We start from the raw sequence: 27,398 nt of genomic DNA, 5'->3' as shown, positions 1-27,398 counted from the left end.
GACCCACATGTAAACATCTGACAAGAGAAACACCAAACCAATCAAAGTTCACCAGTTCCAACCAGAATTTCACCAAAACAGAGAAATAAATCAAGGTATTATCTGCATATAGAGAGGAGTTCTTTCTTTTCTTTGGACTGTTGTGGAGAGTAGTTTTCCTTTTTCTGAGATCTTCCTCTGTGTGCTCTCAACAAAGGCAAACACTGTAGAAGTGTGTTACTTGGACTAGTCTTATTTTTACCGTTGTGGACATCGGCGGCGTACGTCCTCAATCCTGGGTGAGTTCTCATGGCTGTGAGGAGCACCAGCTGTTTTTAGCTGATACAGCTGTGGATGGGCCAGGACATCTGTTCTTTTTACACTTTGTTCATGTTTGTGAGTTTGTTAATACAGGTATTTTGGCTCTCCACAGCGTTTCCATCATTTTTTTTGCTTTGACAGTGAAGAGCACGAAGGTCAGAGCAGCTCCCTCTCTGTCATTACATGGTTCAGTAAACAGCAGTAAAGCTTCAGGTCAACATGAAGGGCAGTAACACACACACCATCTCTAAAACTTGCTGATGCGTTCAAGGACATTGTGACATCTGAGATTTAAAATTCAGCTGCATAGACCGGTTTTCAGAAAGGACACCTGAGAGGACGATCGGCGATCAAACAGAAGCTTTTTACAGGGATTCTGTTCAGCAGCAGAAGAACCTGTTCTGATGTCATCGCTTTTAATCTACAGTGTAGAAAAGCTAAAGAATTCATGAGAAGGTGGGTCAGAAGGCAAAACGGGGCACATCAACCTGAGTGTTCAGTTGTTTTCTCAGGTTGTGTTCACAGTGGCCTGAAACGGGCCTTAGAAGGTGTTAATGTAACTTGATGGAAGGCACTGTTCCCTGAGGGCCTTCGGCAGGTGAATCCCATCCTGTGTGACTTCAGAAAGCAGGCTCATACTGATGCCAATGTCAGGCGGTAACAGACACCCTGCGACTAACGAGCTGCTCTCTGTCTGCTCCTTATCTCGTTAGAGGGGACGACAGCGAGCGGGGATCGAGTTGTTTGGGCATCTCGTTGACGTGATTGGTGCTCGGTGTCATTACAGGGTGACAGTAACAACCTCTGATTGGCTAATTAGTTAATGGAAGATGAATAGCCACTTAATTGACATGAAAGCGTCCAATCAAAGCAATTAATGTTAATTACCAGGCAATTAGTCCAAGTAAAGAGGGACAGAGGAGAAAGAGGAGAGAAAAAGAGGAGGAGACAGACAATTTTTTAATTTTCTATTTAACCCATATTCAGCCAGGTGAAAATGGCCTTCAAATGAAAAGTCTTTTGGAAACACAGAGCGAGAAGATGATTTAAAGATGAAAAAGTATAAAGAGAAGCTGAAAATAAAATTGATATGTCAGCAGAAAGAGGAAAGGCAGAGGTAATAAACTGTGGACTTTATTACATTTCTAAAGTTTGTAGGAAAATTTTTTCAGAATTAAACATTTGAGTTCTATCTGCTTCTGTTTGTGATAATTCTTAGTGAGCCTTTTCTGTTTTTCAATTATTGTGCAGTAGTAATGTTCCTGTTCCTGTTCCTTAAGCCCTGATTCCTCATAAACCAATCAACTAACAATAACAATAAGCTTTGGTTGGAAGGTGAAACACACCTCTAGAGCTGCCAGGGGGTGCTGGCTGCTATTAAACCTCAAGGTAGAAGGCGTGTCACGAAGCCAAAATGTCCCCACATCCCTGGTATAAACCTCAGACTGGTCCTCACACTGTAATCAGTACACACACACTGTCACACAGTCTCCACAGGTGCTGCCGGCATCCACTGAGCACTGGTCCACTTCCTGTGGAGCTAATGGTCTTCCTGTCAGTCACAAGGCAATTAATTACTGTGGCAACGCTCGTTAATGAAGGTTTTACCCAACAGAGAGGCACACCCACAGTGTGCGTGTTTGTGTGTTTGTGTGTGTGTGTCTTTCCAGCAGGAAGTTCCCAAGCTCAGATCTGTCACCAGCTGTCCATTACAGCACACACTCATCCACAGTCATGTCTCACTGTACTAGAGCCTAACCATCACAACTGAATGCATAACCTAAATCTAACCCTCATTCTAACCCTACCCCTAAAACCAAGTCTTAACCCTTAAAAAAACATTTGAAGCGGTGAAGACCAGCCAAAATGTCCTCACAAGAATGGTATCAGAGTAAAACGTGTCCACACAACCACAGAAAGATGTGTATACACACACACATTGACAAAGGTCCATCAGTGGCTGGGGGCGGAGACTGTGGGGGTTTTCTAATACTGATGATAATCAAGTACATGGTCCTCGAACAGGCACCATGTGGTGTGGAAATAAAGTTTATGTCCACATCCCATTAATGTCCTGCTGTTTCCATCAAATCTGCTAATTTGTGTGTTTGTTCCTTCACATCCATGTCTGTCTGAAACTGAAACTGAGGCAGATTTTTGTCTAAGGCAGGATAGTTGGACGTTTTCAGTTTGGATGTGTTGGGAAACAGTCGATTGTTGGGAGCTGCACCTTTAATACTGACTGTGTTGTAATTCTCTCCCTCTCCTCTCCCTCTCCCTCCCTCTCTCTCTCTCTCTCTCTCTCTCTCTCTGCAGGGATGCCCTCAGATCCTCCCCACCTCTGACATCCTGGTCCCGGCTGGGATGGTTCGTCCAATCACATTGCGAGCTCGGAACCTCCCCCAGCCTCAGTCGGGCCAGAAAAACTACGAATGTGTGTTTAACATCCAGGGCAAAGTCCAACGAATTCCTGCCGTCCGCTTCAACTCATCCTGCATCCAGTGTCAAAACACCTCGGTGAGCCACTACACTACCCAGCATGCAGTGCTCCACACTAGACAGGTGCTGGTACTTTGTGTGTTAGATAGTGAAGTAGTTTTCTTTGTGTATCATTAGTGGTAATAGTACATGCAACAGTAGTAGCAGTATTTACAGTGTTTGCAGAGCAGTATCAGTAGTAGTAGTAGATTCTGCATTAACAGTAATGGTAGCAGTAAAAATAACAGCAGTATTATTATTAATGAAAGTAGTAGTACTCTAAGTATTACATGTATTCATATCTGAAGTGAAAGCAGAAATAACATTTGACTCTCCACCCTGATGCCCACCATCCCCCCACCCCTGATCCTGTGTGTGACCTGATGATATCCAGAGGTCAAAGGTTAGGTTTCAGGTCAACAACTCGTACTGATGTATCCAATTCAATTAGCGCTAGTATATGCTTGTACTTCTATCTTTGTGAGGACTGTCATTCACATCCCCCAGCCCTAAATCCAAGGCCCCTGACACACCAAGCCCACATCAGGCCTCCTTACACTGTCCGTTTTTGAATAACCAGGACAGAGTACCACCCCCTGCCGGTGTGGAGAGCTATTTCCCATCCCCAGGTGCCAAACTTAAGTGCTGATAGGCCATTGACTGGAGTGTTTTTTGCGGTGCGTTTGAGGGACACTTTTTGATCCAGACGAATGCAATGTTCAGAGACACAACAGTTGGCCTGGTCCTAAATTGAACCTAGAACCAGGTGTGAAGATGTGTGACCAAAACATGTCCTCAGGCTGCAGAATCTTCCTCACGGTGCAGAAACATCGTGTATGGCCATATGCACACACAGGCACACAGCCCCCACAGATTGATTATTGTCATTTACCGAGACGACACTCACCATCCGCCGGCCTGAATTCAGAAAACACACAAACACACCAACTGTTGTCGTCCGTCTGCTCGTTCTCATTTCCTGTTCATCATCTGTCTTCCTGTCGGCAAGCCCGTCCCGAAGACGCCTCTCACACACACACACACACACACACACACACACACACACACACACACACACATACAAACATATGATGCTCTGACATATTGTTACTAATGCAGACACACACATGCATACAGATGGTCAGTGTCTTCATTTAATTAAGTTAATACTCCCAGAGGAATGTAGTCATTAAGTACAACAGCACACACACAAAGACAGTGTTCCTACTGTCTTTACATTCTTCACACAGATGCTGCTCAGCCTTCAAAATAAAGGCACAAGGTCTGTATTTGTTTCCTGCAGACAGAAACAGGATTCACAGTTTAATGTGGTTAGAACTGAATGTAGAAAGTAAGTTAGTGGGAGTCAGTAGTTCAGGCATTGTTGTTCAGCCAATCACAGAGCTGTTTGGAGCTCTACTTAAAAAGTAGTAGTAGAAGAAGTAACAGCAGTATCATTTCTAATTCCAAAGGTAGTACAGGAAGCAGCGCTAGTATTAGTACTAAATATAGGAGAAGCAAATATAGTAGGAATATTATTGGTGCCAAAAACAGCTCCAGTACAAACTGTATCATGAAAGTAATAGCAGCATTAGCATTGGTCCGACGAGAGCTGAAAAATGAGGCTGCATGTGAAGGAGATTTACTCCTCGGCAGAAGTTCAGCCAGACAGCATCTGTGTGTCAGCCTCACCGTTGTCGAGTCACTGCTGCAATCTCACCTCCTGCCCCACTGGTGCCGTACTGAGCGTGCACAACCAGCGCTCACGAGGAGCTCAGCATACACCAGGAAGCCATGTTGGAGTTCATCAGCTTTTGAAGAGCAACGCGCATGCACGTGCGCGCGCGCACACACACACACACACACACACACACACACACACACACACACACACACACACACACACACACACACACACACACACACACACACACACACACACACACACACACCTCAAGCTCCATAGCAACAGGCCTATTGACCGGGCAGGGGTTACCATGGCGATGATGGATGCACACACTCAAAACTGGAGTATCAGCATCCAAATGTTCTTCATTGTGCAGAACAGCACATCTCAACTAGATATATCAAACAAAATACAAAATCATCAACCTTTATTAATCCCTGGTAATTCACAAGCTACCCAGGAGTATGGAAAGTACTCATAATTAGAATCTAATAATATCATGTACATTCATGTGAAATGTGCAGCTGGTTTTCTCTTTTTCACAGGTCGGTCTTTAGGTAAATCTGAAGGAGGCTGAGATGATGAATGGAGGCAAGAGAGAGAATCACTAAGTCAGAAACGTCCTAACTGTAACGAGGGTTCTAAAATAGATTCTGCATTGTTGAAGCTCATATTTTAGCTATTTTATAACCTCCTTGTTGTTTTAATTTGCCGTCTCATTTGGAAGCATAAATACAGTTGTCAGATAAATGTAGTGCAATAAAAAGTACAAGATTTGTCTCTGAAATGTAGTGAACTTACAAGTATGAAGTCACACAAAATGGTAATATTAAGTTAAGTACAAATACCTCACAAATGGAGTGAAGAACAGTACTTCAGTAAAGATGGAGGCTGGTTCAGTTTTGGCGTCAGGAGCTGCGTTCTTCCTGAGAGGTCAGCAGCCTGATGGGCGAGCTGGGCTCAGCTGCTGCCTTTAATGGAAATTCAGGGCATTAGCCACACACACACACACACACCATTGGTTGGCCACATTTTTTAGCTGTGCGGTCATCACTTTAACACACACACACAGTTATTAATGTGTTATTCCTGCAGCTCTGCAGAAAAATCATGTTAATATCAACAGTTTGTTAATGAAGAACGCCCTGTGGGTTTCTCTACATGTTGTTATATGGTTCTGTGGACACATTTTAATTTAAAACCATCATTGAGAGAACATTCCTGGGCCGCACGACCAGATAATCCGATGCCCCACACACACATACACACACACGCGCACACACACAAAGGTTTAGTGAAAGTAGAGAGAAGTTGTGTTTTCTGAAAGATTGAAAATCAATGTGTTTTAATGGCTCTGGTCTGCTGCTCATTTCATTAACTTACACTCACACACACACACACACACACACACACACACACACACACGGCAGCTGTACAACCTTACTTCAGCAAAAACACCCACTGTACCACACCACAGGCCTGGGCTGAAATTAACGAATTTCATTAAGTCACATTCGCCTCAGTTTCCTCAGCAAAAATGACTTTGCCATCCGACATCTCACACACATTTGCCTTTCTGTTTTTGTGAGGACACTCACAGACACAATGCATTCCCCACCCCTAACCCTAACCCCGACCTAAACCTGCTTCTAACCTCAACCTAAAACCAGGTGTGAACCCTCAAACGGGCCTCTGACAGCATGAGGACCAGAAAGACACAGCTGAACCTTTTGGTCCATAAATAGTCACTGTTTTTCTGAGGCAAGACACATGGAAACCTGCGGGCAGATTAGGTTCCCATCAGCCCTGAATCCATTATATTGTTTCTCTGTACGGTTACCATGGCAACCTGCATCCGCCATGACAACACCACTGCACTGTGAATGTGTGTGGCTACAGTAAATCCTCCTTCCTGATGGTGCTAATGTTCAGTTTGTGCTCAGACTCTTTCACAGATGATTTCATATCATTTTGGCTTTTCAAATAAACTAAACCTTTTCTTCTATGAGGTTTCTCTCAGCTGATGTTTTGATCGAGGACGAGGAGTTTCTGTATATTTCAATATGACACTCAGGGGGCTGCAGTTTGTGACCTTGATAATTCCTAATAAATTGACCCCTGAGTGCTGTACTATAGATGTACAGCAGCTAAAAGCAACTAGCAGTTATTTTGATTATTGATTAATCTGCCAATTTCTTTTCTTTGATATCAAAAACTGTGCGAAAATGCTGAACACAACTTCGCAGAGCTGAAGGTGACGTCCAAAACCAAAAATAACCAGTTTACTGCGACACATGATGAAGAAAAGTAGCAAATTTTCTCATTTAAGATGCTCAAATTTAAAAAAAAAATCAATTTTATCAAACTTTTGAGTTATCAGTTACCAAAACAGTTGTTTTTGTGTTGATGGACTATTCGACTTCAGTCTTAGACAGATAATTTCCCAATAACTAAAAGTTCTGTTGCCTCTATTTTTTAAAAAAAATACGAATCAGTACGGTCTCAAACAGAAAATATGTTGTGCTTGAGCTGAATGTGGTTTGTATGAACAGGATGCACAATTGTCGCTAATTTCCACATCTGGCAGGTCTCAGATACCGAGTGTCCATAGTGAGTTTATCAGTAAATTCAACATCGACCTGCAGGGACTTCAGTTTAAACTCTGACGGCTCCTGGGTGAAGCTAAAGAAAATATTGATCAGTGCCATAAAGACTGATCTGTGCTGATACTTTATCAATACATTTGTTCCATTTATTAAACATATCGACTGTGGCTCATCATGATGAAGTTGACTTTGGCTGTGTTTTTGAAAAGCTGCCCTCCCTGTTACAGTTATAGCTCCCGCTATATTTTATGTCTCCTCTAATTCTTCTCCTTTAATTAAAATGTCTTCCTGCTTCTAGATCCTAATTAACACAAAATTGAATTTTGTGTTTCCCAATTAAAAAGTGTCAGACTATTTAAATGACGCTGTCTGTGTGTCTGTAGTACTGGTACGAAGGGGACGAAGCTGGAGATCTCTCGGTGGATTTCTCCATCGTCTGGGACGGAGACTTCTTCATCGACAAGCCGGCGTCTATGAAAGGTACACGTTTGTCGGGAGCACGCAAAAAAACCTCAGAAAGGGTCGTTCACGGTCGCTAAGGAGGAAGAGGAAACAAATTTCACGTCATTAAGTGATTTAATACTGTTCATTCACATTTTATTCTGCACAGTCTCCAGAAACATGTGGTTTCTCCTATTGCACTATGCAGTTCATATGGACAATGAACAAGCTGGACTATTAGCAGCTATTTTGATAATTGATCAATTATTAAGTCATTTCATTTAAGTCATTGGTCCTGCAGTAGGCCAGTGCTTGTTTTCCGCTTGAATATCTAAATATATTTTGGTCTTTTGAGTGTTGGTGCATATTTTGTAGCCTAAAGCACTTATCAGATAAAGTGATAATCAACAGAATCAAAATTAAAAGTCCGCCTTTTGTCACTTTTGAAAATGTGAATGTTTTGTTGCAATGATACCATGTTTGTTTTCCTGATGGATGTGGACTCTGTAATCAAACGTGTCTGTGCTGTGTTTGCCAGCTCTGCTGTACAAGTGTGAGGCTCAGCGCTCCAGCTGTGGTCAGTGTCTCAAAGCTCCGCCCCCCTTCGAGTGCGGCTGGTGCACAGAAACCAGGAAGTGCCTCCTGCGACAACACTGTCCGTCACCCGAACAGAACTGGATGCACCACGGTCGACACAACCTGCGCTGCAGCCATCCACGCATCAGCAAGGTGGGCGGAAGTGTTACTGTTCAAACCTGCTTCTGCTTTTATGACAATGAAAATATTTTCTTCATCTTTTGTTTTGTTTTACTCACAAAAACATTATTATTACATTATTTTGGTCTCATGTTTCTCTTTTCCATATTTATACCTTCTAAATATACTGAATTCCCATCTTTGTGTTGTGTACAGTTACTATGGTTACAAGTTTTTATTTGTTCACACACATTGATTGATCTCTTGACACCCCCCCCCCAACACAGATTGACCCTCTGACAGGACCTCGGGAGGGGGGGACGCGGGTGACGATCGAGGGGGAGAACCTGGGTCTGCAGGTGAAGGAGATCTCCCACGTGCAGGTGGCGGGAGTCCGCTGTAACCCCGTCCCCTCGCAGTACATCAGCGCTGAGAAGTCAGTATGTGTTCATATGTTGGTGTGTGCATTAGAGAGCGCATTGCAGGCGTGTTCTGACCACGTGTTTCTGCAGGATCGTGTGCGACATGGCCGAAGCCCTGCTCCCTCACTCCCCGGGCGGTCCTGTCGAGCTCTGCATAGGGGTCTGCAGCGCCGAGTATCGAACCCTGTCTACACAGACCTACTCCTTCGTGGTGAGTGTCACAGCACTCACAGAACTCACCTCAAACTCACCTCCAGGTAGCTGAAACAACACACATCTGCAGAGACCAATCAAGAATGAAATGTTTGAAAGTAGTTGACATCAGTACAGATTTTCAGAGATTGTAGAACGTTGGCTTTGGCACAATTTTTAGCTTTGTCCGGTTTTTATTCTAATTTTAGTGGAAAACATGTGGACTAAACACAGATTAAGATTTAACTGTATTATGTTTTATTTAGAGTATTAAGATGAATTTATTCATCCCGGTCCACAGGCATACTGGTCCCTCAGCGTTAAAACAGCCATCACTCTGAGCCTGAGAGTCCTGAACCTCTATTTGCACGACTAATGTTTGTGAGCACAGTAGTAAAACCAGTTCATTTTAAAGTTATCACCTCAGAAACATCACAGGCATCTTCAAAACATTTGATTTGATTCACACAAACCTTTTTTTCTTTTAGCCACAGCAAAGACTGAATCCCTGTGTAAATTTTAGTTTTCCTTTTTAACAAAAAACAAAATATGATGATCTTTATGTTTTCTCTTCCTCCTGCAGAGCCCAAGTTTCAGTCGGGTCCGACCAGAGAGGGGTCCTGTTTCTGGGGGAACCAGACTGACGGTAACGGGTCGACACCTGGACGCCGGCAGTACCGTGACTGTCTATATTGACAAGGAGGAGTGTCTGTTTGTCAAGTCAGTTTGGATCTATCCACTCCGGTTTGTAAATTCATATTTTAATAAATAAACACGTTATTAAAGAATATTGTACTTTTCCCAGACGATCCAATCGGGAAATAATCTGCATAACGCCGGCCTCCCTGTCGGGTTCTGGCCCTGCCCCCATACGTCTGATGATTGACAGAGCTGAGGTGATGAGTTCTGAGACCAAGTATATCTACACTGAGGACCCAACCATCAGCAGCATCGAGCCAAACTGGACCATCCTCAAGTAAATACCCCAGATCCACATCCAAGCCTTCCTCAGAGATAATCAATCAAAGTATTGATTAATAACCTGTGTGTGTGTCTGTGTGTGCGTGCGTACAGTGGCAGTACGGTGATCACAGTAACAGGAACCAACCTGTTGACCATCCAGGAACCCAAAGTCAGGGCCAAGTACGGAGGAGTGGAAACAAATAATGTAAGAAAAACATGAACCTCACCCCTCACACTTCACACAGGCATACTGATTTTTCTTCACTTCATTCATTCGGTCATCATCAAATAACAAAATGGTGGACTCATTTTCATCTTCAGTCCCCAGGCGGGGTGAGGTTTATGGATCAGCATTTAACCTGATCTAAAACCACTTTACTGTGTTTTGTAATGACACCAGGTCCAACTGTCACTAATGTTCACTCTGTGAGGATCTAACTACTGAAGAAGATTAAAACTGTCTGTTGGTGGTTGGTGTCAGCTTGTGCCTGTACTCAGCCAAAGATCATCTGTGAGGAAAGATGCCCCACTCTGTAATTCTGCTGTACAACCAGAGTGGACTGTTTCTGTAGTTCCAACAGAGTGAGGCATCTTCTCTTTAGAGGATCTTATCAACACAGTTTGAGTTAAATTTACATTCAGATCAGATCAATAATTGAAGTTAATAACCTTCACAGTGTTAACAGTGTGGCAGATACAAATTTAAGTAAATAAAAACTTCAGATCAGACATAGTATGAGCAAATGCCCAACATTAAAGGATTCACGAGGGACATTAAAACTTCAGAGACTTTGGGATGCTTCTAGGCCTATTATTACTCCACCAACAGCCAGTCATGGAGGAGCTCTCTGCAGCTAAAAGTGGGAAACAGTGATTTGAATTTGGGAGGAATTGGAGCTTTGTGTAACGTTGGTGCTTTATATCACATCAGCAGGAAACAGAGTGTTCTACTGGACTGACACATTTACTACTTAGTCAGCTAATGCTAGCTTTGGACTGGACAGTTTTTCCCAACCAGGCATAGTACCCATACATTATGTCCTCAACAAACCTCTGTGTTTCCTCTTCAGTTCTGTACTGTGGTCAACGACAGCACCATGACATGTTTGGCTCCTGGTCTGGTCTACAGTAAACCCAACCCACCAGAGGGGGCGCTGCGTCCTGACGAGTTCGGCTTCATCTTTGACCAGGTAACACACAGACCCCACAGCAGCAGTGGTTTATATCGCTGGTTTCAGAAGCTGCAGTAGTAGACATGAGCACTGATCCAGCTGTGAAACCTGAAGAATTAGCTTGTTGTTAATACATTTTCCTTGCTGATTTAAGAACAAATATAAGAACAAATTTTGACTTTTTGTGAATCTTCTGGTCCCATCTAGGTGTCCTCTCTGCTGGTCCTGAACTCCACCCCCTTTACACACTACCCCAACCCAACCTTTGACCCCCTGGGGAACTCTGGTATCCTTGAGGTCAAACCAGGGTCCCCCATTATCCTTAAGGTGAGAGAAAACCCAGAGGAAGTTTAGATGAAGAATCTGAGATGTCAGATGCCTTAACAGGTGTGTTTGTGTATTGCAGGGTAAAAACCTGATCCCCCCTGCTCCCGGCAACAACCGTCTGAACTACACAGTCCTGATTGGAGAGTCCCCCTGCTTGTTGACCGTGTCAGAGAACCAGCTGCTTTGTGATTCTCCAGATCTCACCGGAGAACAGAGAGTCTTGGTGAGTGATGGTATCTAAACTCTGCTCTCTTTTTTTTACCTGTCTGAGACTGAAATGATTAGTTCACACCAAAAAAAACTGAAACATCAGTCCATGAAAATGGTAAAGTTGGACAGAAAAGAGTGGAGACGAAAAATGAGAAAGTAGGGGAAAAGAGAGAGGAACTAAAATAAAGAAAAGAGTGAAAGACCAGGAGAAAAGCAAGGAAAGGGCAAGGAATCAAGGACAAAACACAAGGAAAGGAGCGAAGGAAGGATGGGAAGAAAAGAGGAAAGGATGAAATAAAGGTAAAATAAGAGGAGAGAAGGAGATGAAGGAGAGGAAATGAGGAAGAGAAGAATTAGGTGGAAGTGGAGGAGAATCAACCGAGGCATAAGGAGGAAAATGAAAGGGACATAAAGGAAAGGGACGAGAGTAAAATGGGAGGTTTAGAGGAAATAAGGGAAAGAGAGAAGGAAAGGAAACAAGGACAGAGAGGAACAGATTGGAAGTAGAGAGGATGACAGAAATGGAGGGTAGAAGGGAAGGAAGAGGAGAAGAAAGTGAAGAAAATGAGAGAAGGGTGGATGGAAGGGTTTATGGAGAAAAGTTAGAGGAGGGTGGAGATGGAGAGACCATGAGGAAAAGATACAGGCAAAGAAAATACAGCTGAAAACCAAATAAAAGATGAAATGAGAAGAAAAGAGGAAAGAAAACAGAGAAGGACTGAGGAGACAAAGAAAGGAGGGAGGAGACAAGGGAAAAAAATGGTGAAACAGGAGAAGAAAAGGGAAGGAGGAGGTCCTTACAGTAGAAAGGTGACAGTCATTAAGCGCAGCTGCAGGGAGTCATGGGTAATTGGTCTGATATCACAGGTCACACACACACACAGGTATTTCTGTCCTTGTGAGGACGTTCGTGTCCTTGTGAGGACGTTTCTACACTTACAGAAGAATTGTTGTCATTATAAAACTAACAACCATAGAAAGACGTGAACACAGTGATGTGAAGTTTGCATCAATGAACCTACCAAACAAACTATTGATACATTATTAAAGCTATGGATTACTAATCAATAGAGAATGTCATGTTCCTCACTTCTCTTTCAGTTCATCTTCATCATTTATTCAGCAGTTTGGTCATGTGAGCTCTGATCTGTTGTAGTATCGATATTTATGACCTGCAGAAAGGAAACAGTTTAATAAAACATTAATACAACAGACAACTAATAATTAATACACACAAGAAGATAAAAGACCCAAACCTGGAGAGAAAAATGGTGATGTATGTAAGAAAAAAAAAAAACACTCTCTGATTGACGTGAGGCTGAAATGAAAAGGTAAATGTGCGGAGGATGTTTGGGTGTTTTTTATTTTTTACTCCAGCTCGGCTCTCATGTTGACCTCCTCTGTGTCTGTTTCTGGAGATCATGGTTGGTGGTCTGGAGTACTCCCCAGGGATGCTCCATATCTACTCTGACAGCGCCCTAACGCTGCCCGCCATCATCGGTATTGGAGCAGGCGGGGGTGTTTTGCTCATAGCCATTATCGCCGTGCTTATCGCCTACAAGAGGAAGACCCGCGACGCCGACCGGACTCTGAAACGCCTCCAGCTGCAGATGGACAACCTGGAGAGCCGGGTGGCTCTAGAGTGCAAGGAGGGTACGTATGTTTGTAGTGTAGCTCCTGAAAACCCAAGATCCCCTAAAACACTTTTTTTCTACAGACAGCCCAAAGCTGCTGCTGGAGTGTTTTATTTTAGAGACTTTTCCTTCGCTGTATGTCCAGTTCAGCAAGGAATCAGAGGAAGAATAAAGAGGAAATAAGGTGCAGAAAAAAAAGAGAAGAATGAGTAGATGATGAGCATCTACTTCATTTAAAGAAAGTCATCTTCTCATAATTTATATGAACATATGCCAAAAGTGGACTACAGCTCAAAATTCAAGATGATTTATTAATTAATTATTAATTAACTCTCAGACTGACACTTCCTAAACCAGACAGTCAGTAAATTATTTGAGCAGCTGATGCAAAATTCAGTTTATTCTGATAGTCACACCAGTTTACAATTAGATTAAAAGGAGCTTTAATGTAGGATTTGTTGTATTTGAAGTGGACAGTGTGTAACACCACTGCGTCATCCTCACCGACTGGTTCTGTTTTCCCTGCAGCCTTTGCAGAGCTGCAGACCGACATCCAGGAGCTGACCAATGACATGGACGGAGTGAAGATTCCCTTCCTGGAGTATCGAACCTACACCATGAGAGTCATGTTCCCAGGAATTGAAGAACACCCGGTCCTCAAAGAGCTCGACGTACGTACAACAGAGATAGCATCAAACACAGAAAATTACAGCATTGCTTCAGAAATCACCAGAGCTGTTTTAAAACCAGTAACTTTCCGCGCAGTGAAACAGATCAACCCTCCACGGGATCTGCGGGGTCTGGGCATCCATGCAGTTTTAATTAAATGAACCCAGCAGGAAGCCCGGAGCCACTGAGCCTCTGTTTTCTGCCTCCACAACTATGATTTAGGTTTTCTCAGGTTCCAATACCTAGGTATGAAATAGATCAGTCCCCGGGTGGAGAGATTTCCACGAATTTGATGAAAAATGGCAGAACTTTTTTTGTTTGTTTGTTTTGTTTTGGTCTGGAGCTCTAGTCTCTGTGGACTGAGTGTTTCTGTTGACTTAATTCCCTGCAAATCTTTATTTTCAAAGAACTTTTACTTTGTTCTGCAGTTTTAGTCCTTCTCCTGGTTTAGATTTATTGAAAATTAGAGCTGGACACTAATTATTCAGTACTATGAGTTATTTCAAGCGGTTTTCAGATACTGACTGTAACCTGCATGCTTCAGTCTCCAGCTAACGTGGAGAAAGCGCTGCGTCTCTTCAGCCAGCTTCTGAACAACAAGATGTTCCTGCTGACCTTCATCCACACCCTGGAGGCTCAGAGGTCCTTCTCCATGAGAGACCGGGGAAATGTGGCCTCGCTGCTGATGGCTGCTCTGCAGGTACCTGTCTCGTACAGAGCTTGGTAATATGTGGCATTGGATAATAATTACAGAGAGCTGGTATTATACCTGTGGCTGTAGTCCAAGGTTAATAAGTTTGTAGTAGCAGATAGTATCCGTTAGTAACGGATTAATAGGTTTGTAGTAGTGGATAGTACCTGGTAGTAGAAAGTTAATAACGGGGTAGTAGGTCTGCAGGTAATAGATTTGATGCTGATATTTCAGGGACGCATGGAATATGCCACCGTGGTGCTGAAGCAGCTGCTGGCCGATCTGATAGAGAAAAACCTGGAGAACAGAAATCATCCTAAACTGCTGCTGCGGAGGTCGGTGCACCTTTACTTTTACACATGTACTTTGACGCAACAGCCTAAATGTAAATGTACATTTTCAACATTAAGTGTAATTAAAGTTTGGTAGTATTAGAGCAGGACCTTTGACCTTTGACCTCTGTGTGCTCAGGACGGAGTCTGTTGCTGAGAAGATGCTGACAAATTGGTTCACCTTCTTGCTGCACCGATTTCTGAAGGTGATCTCCTCACATCCTTCCTCCCCTTCCCTCCTTCATTTCCTCCCCCTCTAGCTTTCCCTTTCCTCCATCCTTCCATCATCCTCCCCCTCATTGACCTCGTTAAGCTCTTCCTCTCCTCTGACCGTAACCAATCAGATCAGGGCTGCAGTTAATTTATTCATGAGAAATGAAGGGGATTGGCGAAATACAGCTGCGACTGAGTTTTCAGGATTAAGGTGTGGAGGTGCAGGACTCTGGTGTGACATGCTCGAATGTGTCTGTCTGCCAGGAATGTGCCGGGGAGCCGCTCTTCATGCTGTACTGTGCCATAAAGCAGCAGATGGAGAAAGGGCCGATCGACGCCATCACGGGAGAAGCACGTTACTCTCTGAGCGAGGACAAACTCATCCGACAGCAGATTGACTACAAACAGCTGGTAACACTCACAATGAATAAAGACAAACTGAAGTCCAGTTCATTGCATCTGAGATCTGGAGCAGTCGGGTGTTCAGTTCACATCTTTTGTGCTGCACAGGAGGAAGTGGCCCAAAAACATGAAAGTGTAAATGTTTCCATGGCTTTGGATGAAACTCATGAGGAGTAAAGCTGTAGGTTAACAGGCCTGGCTCCAGCAGCTCAGCATTGGCTCAGTAGGCTGGGCCTTATCGTCATGGCTACAGTAATAAACGCGGAGTAAGGGTATTAGAAAGGATTAATGTCCGATTAACTGCTGTCGAGCTCCATCACTTGGACTGAGCAGTAAAGGTGTGACTGATGTTCAGTGTTTGCCCTCCTGTCAGCTGATAATTATTATTAGTTATTGATAAACCATTCTGACTGTGAACAAGCAACCAGTCACTGAATCACAGACCATAACTCAGTGTTTCTATGCAAATGAATGTTTGTGTGACTTGTTTTGTGCTGTGATGTCTTTTTCTCCTCTTTTTCTTCTCTGCCAGTGGATAAAAATAACTTGTTGCTCGATGATAATGATGGATGATGCTTTTCTCACTATGGTGACAAACACAAACACTGTAATAAAGTTTTGTGCAGACAGATGACTCCATCCCCTCTCTCCCTCTGTAAGACTCTGATGTGTATCCCTCCGGAGGGCGAGGCTGGGACGGAAGTGCCAGTGAAGGTGTTGAATTGTGACACGGTGACTCAGGTCAAAGACAAACTGCTGGACGCCGTTTACAAAGGAATCCCGTTTTCTCAGAGACCTCAGGCCGACGACATGGATCTCGGTAAGAACAAACGCAACTCATATTGCGGCTGATTCGATGTGTGTTACAAATCCCATCCAGAGACTGACAGCAACAATGAATGTGCTGAATGTGTGTGAATCCAGAACCTGGTTTAGCTTATTGGTCTGTGTTGTGGTGAAGAAGGAGCTACTGTCCCCTGTGGTCATGAGCTTTGGGTCATGACTGAAAGGACAAAATCTTGGATACAAGCGGCTGAAATGAGCTTCCTTTGCAGGGTGGCCAGGCGCTCCCTTAGAGATAGGGTGAGGAGCTTGGTCACTTGGGAAGAGCTTAGGGTAGAACCATTGCTCCTCCACATCGAGAGGAATCAGCTGAGGTGGCCTGGGCATCTGTTGCCTCCTGGGTACCTCCCTGGGGAGGTGTTTCGGGCATGTCCCACCGGGGGGAGGCCCTGGGGAAGACCCAGGACACACTGGAAGCAGCAGATGGAGAAAGCACCGAGGCGTTCCCAAGCCAGTTTCTTGGCCTTACACCTGGGAACGCCTCGGTGTGCCCCCGGGAGGGCTGGAGGAAGTGTCCAGGGCAACCCTGCTTAGGCTACTGCTCCTGTGACCCGGCCTCGGATAAGTGGTATTCTCTGTGTTATTACAAGTCATTATTTTAAGTCATAACTTTAACTTGGTCCACGCTGCAGAACCCCTGATTATAAACTGTTAAACCCAGCTGCAGTTTTAGGACAAAACCCATATTCACAGCAGACCTGTGCCCAAATGTCCATTCGTCCAGTCCTGACTCAGCCCTCTGTCATTGTCTTTGTCATTGTCTCATCTGTTTCAGAGTGGCGTCAGGGCAGACTGACCAGGATCATCCTGCAGGATGAAGATGTGACCACTAAGATAGAGAGCGACTGGAAGAGGCTGAACACACTGGCACATTACCAGGTACACATGAACACGCATTCGGATTGTTTAGCGCCTCAGAAATAAATTAATAAAATACGATTCTAAGATTAAAGTCAGAATCTCCCAGGAATGCAGTCGCAACATTGTGAGACTTCATTGGATTTTGGCAGCAATGTCAAGTGTCTACAACTTTCAGATTAAAGATTAATACAAAGATCTTAAAGATTGAATATAGATTTTTGGGAAATTCCTTTACCCAAACTTAAATGTGTCATCTGTGCAGGGATTGCCAGACCTGTGTCCACACCACTTTACTTTTTCAGAACTGTCTGAATTTAACTTTGTGTAGCTTTGGTCCTTGAGCTCTGCTGCTTTATCAGCTCTGGCAGCGACAAGAGTGGACTCAGATTGTGGATAAAAATCAACTGAGTGGACAGTCAGTCAGCTGATTGATGAAGCAATGGGCTGACCAGCTGATGTGTGGCTGTGTGTTGTAGGTAACGGACGGCTCTCTGGTGGCGCTGGTCCAGAAGCAGGTTTCTGCCTACAACATCGCCAACTCCTTCACCTTCACCAGATCCCTGAGCAGATACGGTATAGCACACACTCACTTTAAATCTTATCATGTTGTCACGAACCACAGGAGATAACGTATCGTTCTATGTTCTCAGAGTCATTACTCCGAACATCCAGCAGTCCTGACAGCCTGAGATCCAGAGCCCCGATGATCACCCCTGACCAGGAGACAGGTACTGCAGCAGTAGCAGTAGTATAAGCCAGTAGTACAAGGCTCCAGAAATACTGTACAGTGTGTTACAATGATGGATCACTTTATTATTATATACAGAAAATAAATATGCATACTGGTACATACATACACAATAGTGCAAAAATATATTCACAAAAAACAGTCAGAAATTGGCACTAACTGAAAGGATCTAGACATAATAAGCACAGCACTGCACAACACTGTAAAGTACAACTGTCCTATGTACTGACAGTGTTGTACAGCATCAAATAAATGTCTAAAAGTTCCAGAGAAAAGGATCTGAATTCCTCCTCCTCCTCTGTCGAGCAGTCATAGTGTGTACTGTGCTATACATGTGTCATGTTTTTGTGCTTTCAGGAACTAAACTGTGGCATCTGGTGAAGAATCACGAGCACAGCGACCAGAGAGAAGGAGACCGAGGCAGCAAGATGGTTTCTGAAATCTACCTGACCAGACTGCTGGCAACCAAGGTGACTCACAAACACAACACGCTGTTTCCTTTTTGTTCAGCTCAAGCGGTCACATCAGCACAGATGTTCCAGCCTCTTCACGGCACAACAGTCCTTCACTTTCATGTCGGGTCCTTGGAACTTCGCATCAACAGTGTCAGTCTGGTGTCCTCAGAGCTGCCCGTGTGGAATTCTCACAAGTCTGCATACAGCATTCAGGCTCACAAGTTTAAATAGAAAAAAATCACACAGCTATACACAAGTTACACAAACACCACCACACATTATACAAGTAAATAATTATTAATGTGACAAAAACTACAAAATGCTTCTAGCTAGTTTTGTGATTCATGCAATACTTCAGTCACCATGAGACAAAACACAGTACACAGTAACACATTTTTCATTTAAATTAATAGAAGACATTTAATGTGAAAATCCAACAGGTTTCCTGTTGTGGTATTTATCTTTGTGGATCAAAGTCTGTGTGCGGCTGCTATATGCATTCTACACCAACATAATTTTCTCAGGCTGTCGCCGTTTGACTGAAACCCTTAAAAAATCAGACCTTCTTAAAACACTACTACCGAAGATACGCAGTTTATCTTTAAAGCATCAACACTATTGGGCGTCTTTTATTTATTTTTGTGTGAGAAAGATCTTTCCTTTACATAGTCCCGTTTCACCTTCACAAGCACATAATTGTTAATTATTCTCTGATTAGGGTATATAGTCATTTGAAACATGATTGCTTAAATATTGTATACAATTTTTTTGGTGCTCCCAACCACCAGGGGACGCTGCAGAAGTTTGTGGACGACCTGTTTGAGACAGTGTTTAGCACCGCCCACCGCGGCTCTGCGCTCCCATTGGCTATCAAATACATGTTCGACTTCTTGGACGAGCAGGCTGACAAACGACAGATCAGCGACCCGGATGTCCGACACACCTGGAAGAGCAACTGGTGAGAGAAAATCAAAGTAAAGATTTTACTCCTGAAACAAAACTGAGGACAACAATTTACCCATGTTTCCCGTGTTTGCAGCCTTCCTCTCAGGTTCTGGGTGAACGTCATTAAAAATCCTCAGTTCGTGTTTGACATCCACAAGAGCAGCATCACTGACGCCTGCCTGTCGGTCGTCGCTCAGACCTTCATGGACTCCTGCTCGACGTCTGAGCACCGACTCGGCAAAGACTCTCCGTCCAACAAGCTGCTCTATGCTAAAGACATCCCCAACTACAAGAGCTGGGTGGAGAGGTAGCTAAAATGCTAAAGGAGAAGTATAAGAGCTGGTGGATGGTGGTCGCTAATAGGCTAAATAGCTAATATAAATATATAAAACTAAACAGTGAGAGCTTGGAGAAGTGGCAGCTAGCCGGATTCGGATTCAAACAATTAATTTATGTATGTGAAACAAAACTACAAAAGCTAGGTGAACAGATAGTTAGCTCTCAGCTGCTAACCTGCTAACTGTTATAAGTTGGTTAAAGAAGTCAAGGAGCTAAGAGTAGCCTGCTAACACATCAGTAGCTAACGTTTAAGATAAAAGTACACAGGACACAGGAAGCAACCCTAACGAAGTGCTATCTACTTTAACTAGCGCTTGTGAGGGGCTCAGTAATGTTTCAGTTAAACTCCATCAACAAGACAAGTGGTCAGATAGTTATTGAAATTATATGAATTAGTGTTCATTTAAAAAAGAATTTCCTGTTACAAAGTTACACGTCAGTATTAGAGACTTCCCTGGATGAACAAACCTTAAACCTGCACATTATCCTGTTGCGTGTCTTGCAGGTACTACAGGGATATTGCAAAGATGCCAAGCATCAGCGATCAAGACATGGATGCCTACCTGGTTGAGCAGTCCCGTCTCCATGGCAATGAGTTCAACACTCTGAGCGCACTCAGTGAGCTCTACTTCTACATCAACAAGTACAAGGAAGAGGTGAGGGGGGGTGGTGGTGTTTCAGTTTGACTGATATATTTTCAGTAGTTGCTAGAGTCCAGGTGTGGAAAAGGCCTAATGCTAACTCAGTGATTAGCCTGGAGTCATCACGCTAGATGATGCTCCACCGGGGAAGAGTAACGACTAATAGTCTGGGATTCATTCAGCTCTGTTGTGGAACAGACAACAGGAACGTCTGAATATGGAGACTACACATGTTCATCATAATGTTGGAGACTGTATGCAAATATACTGTCATTTCTTTCTAGCTACAGTGTCTCATGTTTCCTGTGTCTACAGATCCTGACAGCCTTGGACCGGGACGGGTACTGTCGCAAACACAAACTGAGGCACAAACTGGAGCAAGCCATCAACCTGATGTCAGGGAGCAGCTGAGAGGAGGAGAAGGACGAATGGACCGATGGACTTAAAGATGGATGGGGGGATGGGGAAGAAAAACTGGGGACAGGGAAGTGAGGGGATTTTGTTTTTCTCAACAGTCAGCTAAACTGCTCCATGTAGGACCGAACTGACCTTCACAGCTCCAGCCCTTTTGCAATCAGTCCTTCAGTTATTTATGTGTTGATTGATAAAGACTGACTGGCTGGGACCCCAACTACCTCCGTTCGGTGGGTTTTGGGGCAGAAAATTAGTTTTCAAACTAATTTCAATACATTTACAACATGACTTCAAAATGCAATGGAGTCATTTCGGGGCAAAAAACCACAAAGCTTCTAGATGCCTCTGCCCGTTTGGATTCGGGCTGAAAATCACGGCAGGTTTAAGCGTGGGGTGTGTGGCCTCAGATGGACCTGGACACTAGGCTGAAGCTTGAGTCAATAAAATGCTTGGTCTGAGCTGATGGCTCAAGAAACCAACTAGTGATCAGAAAATCACAGCAAAATCACAACAGGCTTGACTTTACCTTAAAGGCCTCACTGTAGTTTGGAAGAATCTGGCTAAACGGTCAAGTTGAAGCTAATTGCAGAAGTTTGAAGCTTCTCACTGATGTCATCACTTTGGACTCTTTTGTTCTCACCTTGAAACCCTTTGTGTGCAACAATCTGGATTGACTGTTAAAAGATCAGTTGAAGCTTTAAGGATGGAAGCGTCAAAGTCAAGTCCTCATTTGAGGTATCTGACCCAACCTTAAACTGTTTGCAAAGGATTGGTAAGGTTGTTTCAAGCTTTAAAGAAGAAGGATGCAAGTGAACCGATGCCCCACCTGATGACTTGACCTTGAAATCACAGATTAGTCTCAAATGTTGTGGAAGCCAGGTGGAAAATGGCAGGAATTCATCTTTGACGAGCAAGAAACGGGGACTCTGTGATTCAAGACCGTTTAACTTGACCTTAGACTTGTCAGGATCTAGAAGTTTCTAAGTTCTGTTTTAAATAACCGCTCAATGTTTTTTCTCTGGACAATCACTCTGTACCACAGCACACTGAGCCCAATGCCTACTGACCGACCAGTACCTGTGTCCATAAACCCACCCTCGCCTCCCACCATCATCTTTTCCTTTTCTTCTATCCTCAACCCCTCAGAATTTCACCTCCTTCTTGTTCCTCCCTTCCCTTCTTTCCTTTTCACTCCACCTTTTATTCCTTGTCCCCCTCAACCCTGCTCTACCATTGGTCAGTCATGCTGGCCTCTGGCCTTCCTATTGGCCAGGAAGACTCTTTAGTAATGTACTGCCCGACCATTTAAGACTGTGGATTTTGCCAGAACAATGAAGTAGATATTAATAGCAACGAATACAGAGTTATGTTTTAAATACATTCCAGTACAGGCACACAGGCAAGGTCTGTAAATGAGCAGGTTGACTTGCTGATTTTTGGAAGTGAAGAACTTCCGAAAGTGACTGATCTGCATTTTCCAGGACGAGAATGACCTGGGAAATGGAGTTCTGGCTTCAGCACCAGTCGGTAAACTTTGATGCTGGTTGGTGCAGATCTCTTTATTGTCGGACCTTGCACATACACCTACATACAGCCATGCTTTACAGCGCCATGCTAATCGTGCCCAGGGGGAAATACTGTGCAGAGCTACAAGCCCAGTGCCATGTAAAGACCGGACCAGATCATGTCAGAACTGGACCGGACTTGGACCAAACCTAGATCAAAAACAAACCGGAATCAAGTTTGAACCGGACCGGACTCAAGAACACTTAAGACTTGTGGCCGTAATTGTAAACAACAAAAAAAAAGAAAGATAATAGTGATGATGATAAAGTATAAAAGTTAAAAAAGAACAAAAAGAAAGGAAAAAAAGAAATATTGAGATGTTAACATGTAATACGAACTTTGTGACTTTTTGACAGTTTGGGTTTTTAAGAGCTGAACTTGTATAAAGCTGAACGTTATTCTACATCAGAGTCTGGAGAAAGATAGAGAGCCAGGAGACGGACTGATGGATCCAACCGAGACCCGACCCACCTTATCCTCACACCATCACCAGAGCCCAGAGTGGACTGGACCAAACTGGATTTAACTGGATTTCTGTCTGAACTCTGAAGGAGATGCACTTTAGTGCATCTCAGCTTTGCATGTCAAAGGTGGAGAAACAATCTGTACTTTTTGGTACTGGATGTTTGTTTGGACCGTTTGTTTTTGCAATGTGCTGGACAGAGGGTCGGCCTGAAGGTTTGGGTGGAGGTTGAAGGGGTTGAATTGTTGCATGTGCAGCTTCAGATGGAGTCTTTGTTTTAATGAGCTCTTGTTGCACTCAAACATCCTGAAGACAGACGTGGGTGCTTCCACACTGCCGGCTCAGTCTCATTTCTACAGCCTTTACCTTTTTCTGAACTCGGGTGCAAATGGAGGACTTGCACCTTCGTCCACCCGGACGCTGGAGCATAGTTACGTTAAAAACAAACGCACAGACAGAGTTCAGAGCAAGTGTAAGTCAAAAAACTAAGCCCAGTGTGAAACGCTCTTATCTGTTTAAATGAAAGTTAAATATTGGATGGAGTTTGTAACTTGGCAATGCTGTCCCCCCCCCTCCTTTTTTTTTTTTTTCCTGTGTCGAACATTTTCACTTTGCATAACTGGGTCATATTTATTGTTCCAATGTCCCTGATGGCTGATGGTGGTTTTGAAAAGACACTAACTAGTTTCTGCTCAGCAGGTTTAAAGTACACAGCGCCTCCATTCAGAGCAGTAATGTGATTAAAAACTGTTTGATTTCTCTGACAAATTGGTCCATTACAGTGAAGAACTTCCCAGAACGAACGGATCAGACCAGAACAGCCTGAGAAAAGGTTCGGATTCAGTGGCGGCCCTCCCTTACCATGTACCAAATGAAAGTGCACACTGAGTAGCAGACCGTGCACGCAGCTTTGCGATTTGAACATTCCCATTAGTTCAGGTTAACGGTAATAATTGACAGAACACATCCCCCAAACGTGATTGTTCACGCGTTACCTCGGACCGTGGTGTCACCATACTTCATGGGCGTCACATCTTAATTTCAGGGTAGGGCCCTGGTACAAGCAGACGGCCTACAGAGTCATTTCCTTCAAATTAAAAGACCTTCACTTTCCCTTTATTCCACCAGTAATAAAACTGCTCTTCCATACAGTTTACCACATCAAATATTGTTAAGGTTATTTTAGCACCCGAACTCTGGGCTCTGTACAATGGTCTGTAGTTAATGAGTCTAAAACACCATCAGCTCTGCGCTGTGAAAATGTTCTGCCACAGCTCGAGCGTCTCTCTCTCGGCTCTCTGCGATGCCATGAAGCTACAAAGCACCTTTGTTTCTTTCTTGCTGTTGTTTCACTGTCTTTTGAATCTTGGGGGCCAAAAGGACCCGAGCGGAGGAGGAGGAGGGAGGAGGAAGATGAGGAAGGGTCCTGATAAATGACTGCCTTTTAGATGATTAATTATAGAACAGGGAGGGAAGCCACTACCACACCAATGCCACTGTTCCCCCACGTGTGTGTGTGTGTGTGGGTGTGTGTGTCATCCTGCTGCTGCTGTAGTGGAAACTCAGCCGTTAAATGACTGATGCTATCTGCAGCTCAATTAAAATTGTTCTCTTTAAAACTGCGCTGTTTAAATCGTCCGATCTGTATCTTTGACACTTTTCAAATCTCCGATCGGCTCTTTGGTCTCTGTTTTTAAAAAGTAAAAATCCCCGATTGCCCTTTAGACCCAAAGTCAACAGAGGCAACAAGCTGACCGAATTCAGCACGTCGTGCTCGCCGTTTTTATCAGTTCACCTTTTAGTGGGTGCAATGTGACGGGAGTTCAGAGAAGCAGAACAGTTTCTATCAGCATGCTGAAGAGCAAAGGGGAGGAAGACGGGGAGAAAGATGAGAACGTAAAGGAAGGGACAGAGATGATGCCTAGATAATGTAGAGGAGGAGGAGGAGGAAACTCCTGCATGCTGAAAAGAAAGAAAGAGGAGATGTTGAGGGTCTGTGGTTCATAAGATGTAGAAGAAGAGGAAAACCCAATGTTCTTCAAATGCAGGGTCGGATTAAATGTTAGGAGGATGAGAAGAGGAGGCTCATTGTGCATGCTGAAATATGAGGGAGGAGGAGGAGGACCAGAGATGGAGAGAGATGCTGTTGGAATACTGAGGAAGGGGAAAGGCAGGAGGGAGGGAGAATACTGATCAGGGGGGAGAAAGACGGAGGCAACATCATCCATCACAGCGGCCGAGGAGGGAAAGGCCCGAGAGGAGGGAGGAGGGAGAGTTGGGACCTGGCAAACCTTTCAGTCACTCGTGTATTAAATGAACCACAGGAAGATGTGAAACTGAAATCGGGTCGTGGCTGCTGGGAACAAATAAAATAACAGTTCCTATGATGAAGTTACAGCTGGCTTCTGCTAAAGCTCTTAAAAACACCTGCACAGTTATTTTGTTCCCAAAGAAGCAAACCTTGTTCCCAGAGAAGAAGCAGGAACAGAGCAGCAGCCTGTCTGGTGGTGTCTGTTGATGGTCTGACTGCTGAGTCAACATGGTTCAATGTTTTTGTTCTAACTCAGCAGCAGTATAGACCTGATCAGTTTCTGTCCTGGGCCCCGGTGAATCTCCCTGTCGTCCTCCAGGTAAACACAGGGTGTGAACACAACGAGTTTCAGTTGAACCTGAGCTAATCGATGTTGGGATGATTTTCCACTGGGGCAGCAAGCGACGTGTGATTGTGTGTGTTTCAGTGTTGTTTACACACACACACACACACACATTAGCATCATATCCACTCTCCAAACACACACACACACATATCCACCCTCCAAACACACACACACATACACACAGCTGGGACAACAAGCCTACAGGTAGAGGGCCGGGTCTAATTCCTGGAACAGCAAACAGGACTTTGACAAACACACAGCGACAGCTCAGCGTTTTTTTACCTTCTCCCCAGTGAGATATTTATTGATCATTTTCTTTATTTGTTAATTTATTTTTACGATGAGTTATATTTATTGTGGGAGGATGTACACGATTTTATTAGCTTGTACAGAATTGAAGATTAAGAGCTCAGATCAGATTTTTACTGCACACACACACACACGTTTTACCAGTCATCACACAACAAATCCATTTGCAGGCTGGGAGACAGATTATCAGTTACCTTTGGTTTGTGATCAGCTTGTTCTGTAGTTTAAACATTTAATTTTGCTGGTAGTTCCTGAGATCAGGTCCGTCAGTGCAGGGTCAGACATTTTGCCCGAAACCTTTAGATGTCATCAGTGATCAGCGACAGCAAAGAACTGTTTATTGATCGATTGAAATGCACATTAACAGACTAATGTGTGTGGAGCTGGGTCCCCTAATCTGGTGAAGAAGACATGAAGGAAGAGTTGAACTGAGGTTGGTCATTTCCCATCCTGTCCATGATCAGACCCAGTGATCTGTCCATAACTGAACAGCCGTGGACTGATCGATCAATTTGAGCAATTAGAACCATCAATCAGACCCAACAGTCGGAATCATACGACTCCTCTGACTCTCCTTCCAGACGATGTTTTCAGACCAGAGATGGGAAAACAGCAGGAAAACAAGGCTCTGCCACTGGTATAAAATTTAATTTTTTGTCATATATTTAAAAAAAAAAACAAAACAGTACTCTCAGTGAAGGTTTGGCATGTTTACTGGTTCCACTGGTTTCTCCCCCTCAGTTTTAAATGAAATTTGTAATCAACTAAAACCCCCCACTGAAGTGAGAACTGTTCTGTCTCCCATTTGAAACCAGTGGCAGCATCATAAATGTCCCTGTGTAAACACACTGATACTTCTGAAACAGGTCACAGTGGAAATCAGTCAACCTTCCATTGGTTCACAATGAGAAATTAGAATAATTCCATGTTACGTCAATCTCACCCACTGGGATTGAATGAATGTTCAGAAATAAATGGGGCTTGAATTTATTTGAGCTTGTAAAGCCCTTAATTGACGTTTTCTGACAGAAGGTTGTTGAACTGAAATTTTATTTTTAATTCCTGGGAAATATGAAAATCCCATTTTATATCCGGAGGTGGGAGTCCATCTGGAATGAGTGGGGGCCTCATGGGGCCTCAGATGAAAAGCACCTAAACGTCTACAGGTGCAGGTACAGTTGTACTGATCCCTGATTGGAAATCAATGACAGTTGACAGCCTCTTGTTAAGCCCCTCCCACACCTGCAGGCTCCTGACAGATGATTGGTTGACTGACAGATGAATCCCAGCGAGCTTCATTGTACCATAGCAACAGTAAGTCACTGGACACGCCCCCCCCCCACTGAACCTAAACAGGGAGTCAGATGTGTTTTATTGTACCGTATTTAATTATTGCTGTTGTTCTAATTTTTAATCTGAGCAGATGCTTCTCAGCTGCTGCAGGATCAGGATCCACCACCTTCTAATTAAGCACTTTTCTGAATAAAGTCACACCAAACTCCCAGGTCTCACCAAGTCGGTCCCTGTCTGGGTCCACGATCCACCTGGTGAGAAGCACCGCTCATTCTGGATCTTGTGTCTTAGTTTTTGGGGGGCGGATTGTTCATTTGGGTGCCGTTCCATGTGTTGGATCGCGAGGCTTCGTTTAGTAGGATGAAGTTCAGTAAAAAGAGCCTATGCTTAACAAACCAGCTGAACTGAAAGGTTCCTCAGGCCTGAGCA

General features: G+C 43.9%; 1 protein-coding gene across 1 annotated transcript in view; it reads left to right on the top strand.

Moving 5' to 3' along the window:
* Positions 1-26,666, top strand: part of plxna3 (plexin A3) — an 81,181-nt gene extending 54,515 nt beyond the window's left edge. Inside the window, exons 13-38 of the mRNA XM_026331907.1 lie at positions 2,617-2,817; positions 7,455-7,551; positions 8,051-8,241; positions 8,496-8,644; positions 8,721-8,841; positions 9,406-9,542; positions 9,628-9,798; positions 9,897-9,990; positions 10,856-10,975; positions 11,165-11,284; positions 11,364-11,507; positions 12,913-13,147; positions 13,657-13,799; positions 14,342-14,497; positions 14,723-14,823; positions 14,960-15,026; positions 15,298-15,444; positions 16,096-16,255; positions 17,054-17,157; positions 17,616-17,712; positions 17,790-17,867; positions 18,245-18,357; positions 19,131-19,300; positions 19,382-19,594; positions 20,132-20,282; positions 20,583-26,666. Coding sequence (XP_026187692.1) covers positions 2,617-2,817; positions 7,455-7,551; positions 8,051-8,241; positions 8,496-8,644; positions 8,721-8,841; positions 9,406-9,542; positions 9,628-9,798; positions 9,897-9,990; positions 10,856-10,975; positions 11,165-11,284; positions 11,364-11,507; positions 12,913-13,147; positions 13,657-13,799; positions 14,342-14,497; positions 14,723-14,823; positions 14,960-15,026; positions 15,298-15,444; positions 16,096-16,255; positions 17,054-17,157; positions 17,616-17,712; positions 17,790-17,867; positions 18,245-18,357; positions 19,131-19,300; positions 19,382-19,594; positions 20,132-20,282; positions 20,583-20,678 — 3,576 coding nt within the window. The 3' untranslated portion in view covers positions 20,679-26,666. The remainder of the gene's footprint in view (positions 1-2,616; positions 2,818-7,454; positions 7,552-8,050; positions 8,242-8,495; positions 8,645-8,720; positions 8,842-9,405; positions 9,543-9,627; positions 9,799-9,896; positions 9,991-10,855; positions 10,976-11,164; positions 11,285-11,363; positions 11,508-12,912; positions 13,148-13,656; positions 13,800-14,341; positions 14,498-14,722; positions 14,824-14,959; positions 15,027-15,297; positions 15,445-16,095; positions 16,256-17,053; positions 17,158-17,615; positions 17,713-17,789; positions 17,868-18,244; positions 18,358-19,130; positions 19,301-19,381; positions 19,595-20,131; positions 20,283-20,582) is intronic.
* Positions 26,667-27,398: the final 732 nt, after the last annotated feature.

Source organism: Mastacembelus armatus, chromosome 7, assembly GCF_900324485.2.
Source record: "Mastacembelus armatus chromosome 7, fMasArm1.2, whole genome shotgun sequence".
NCBI classification, from domain to species: domain Eukaryota; kingdom Metazoa; phylum Chordata; class Actinopteri; order Synbranchiformes; family Mastacembelidae; genus Mastacembelus; species Mastacembelus armatus.
The sequence above is the reverse complement of the archived record's forward strand: the minus strand, read 5'-3'. Positions and strand labels throughout refer to the sequence as shown.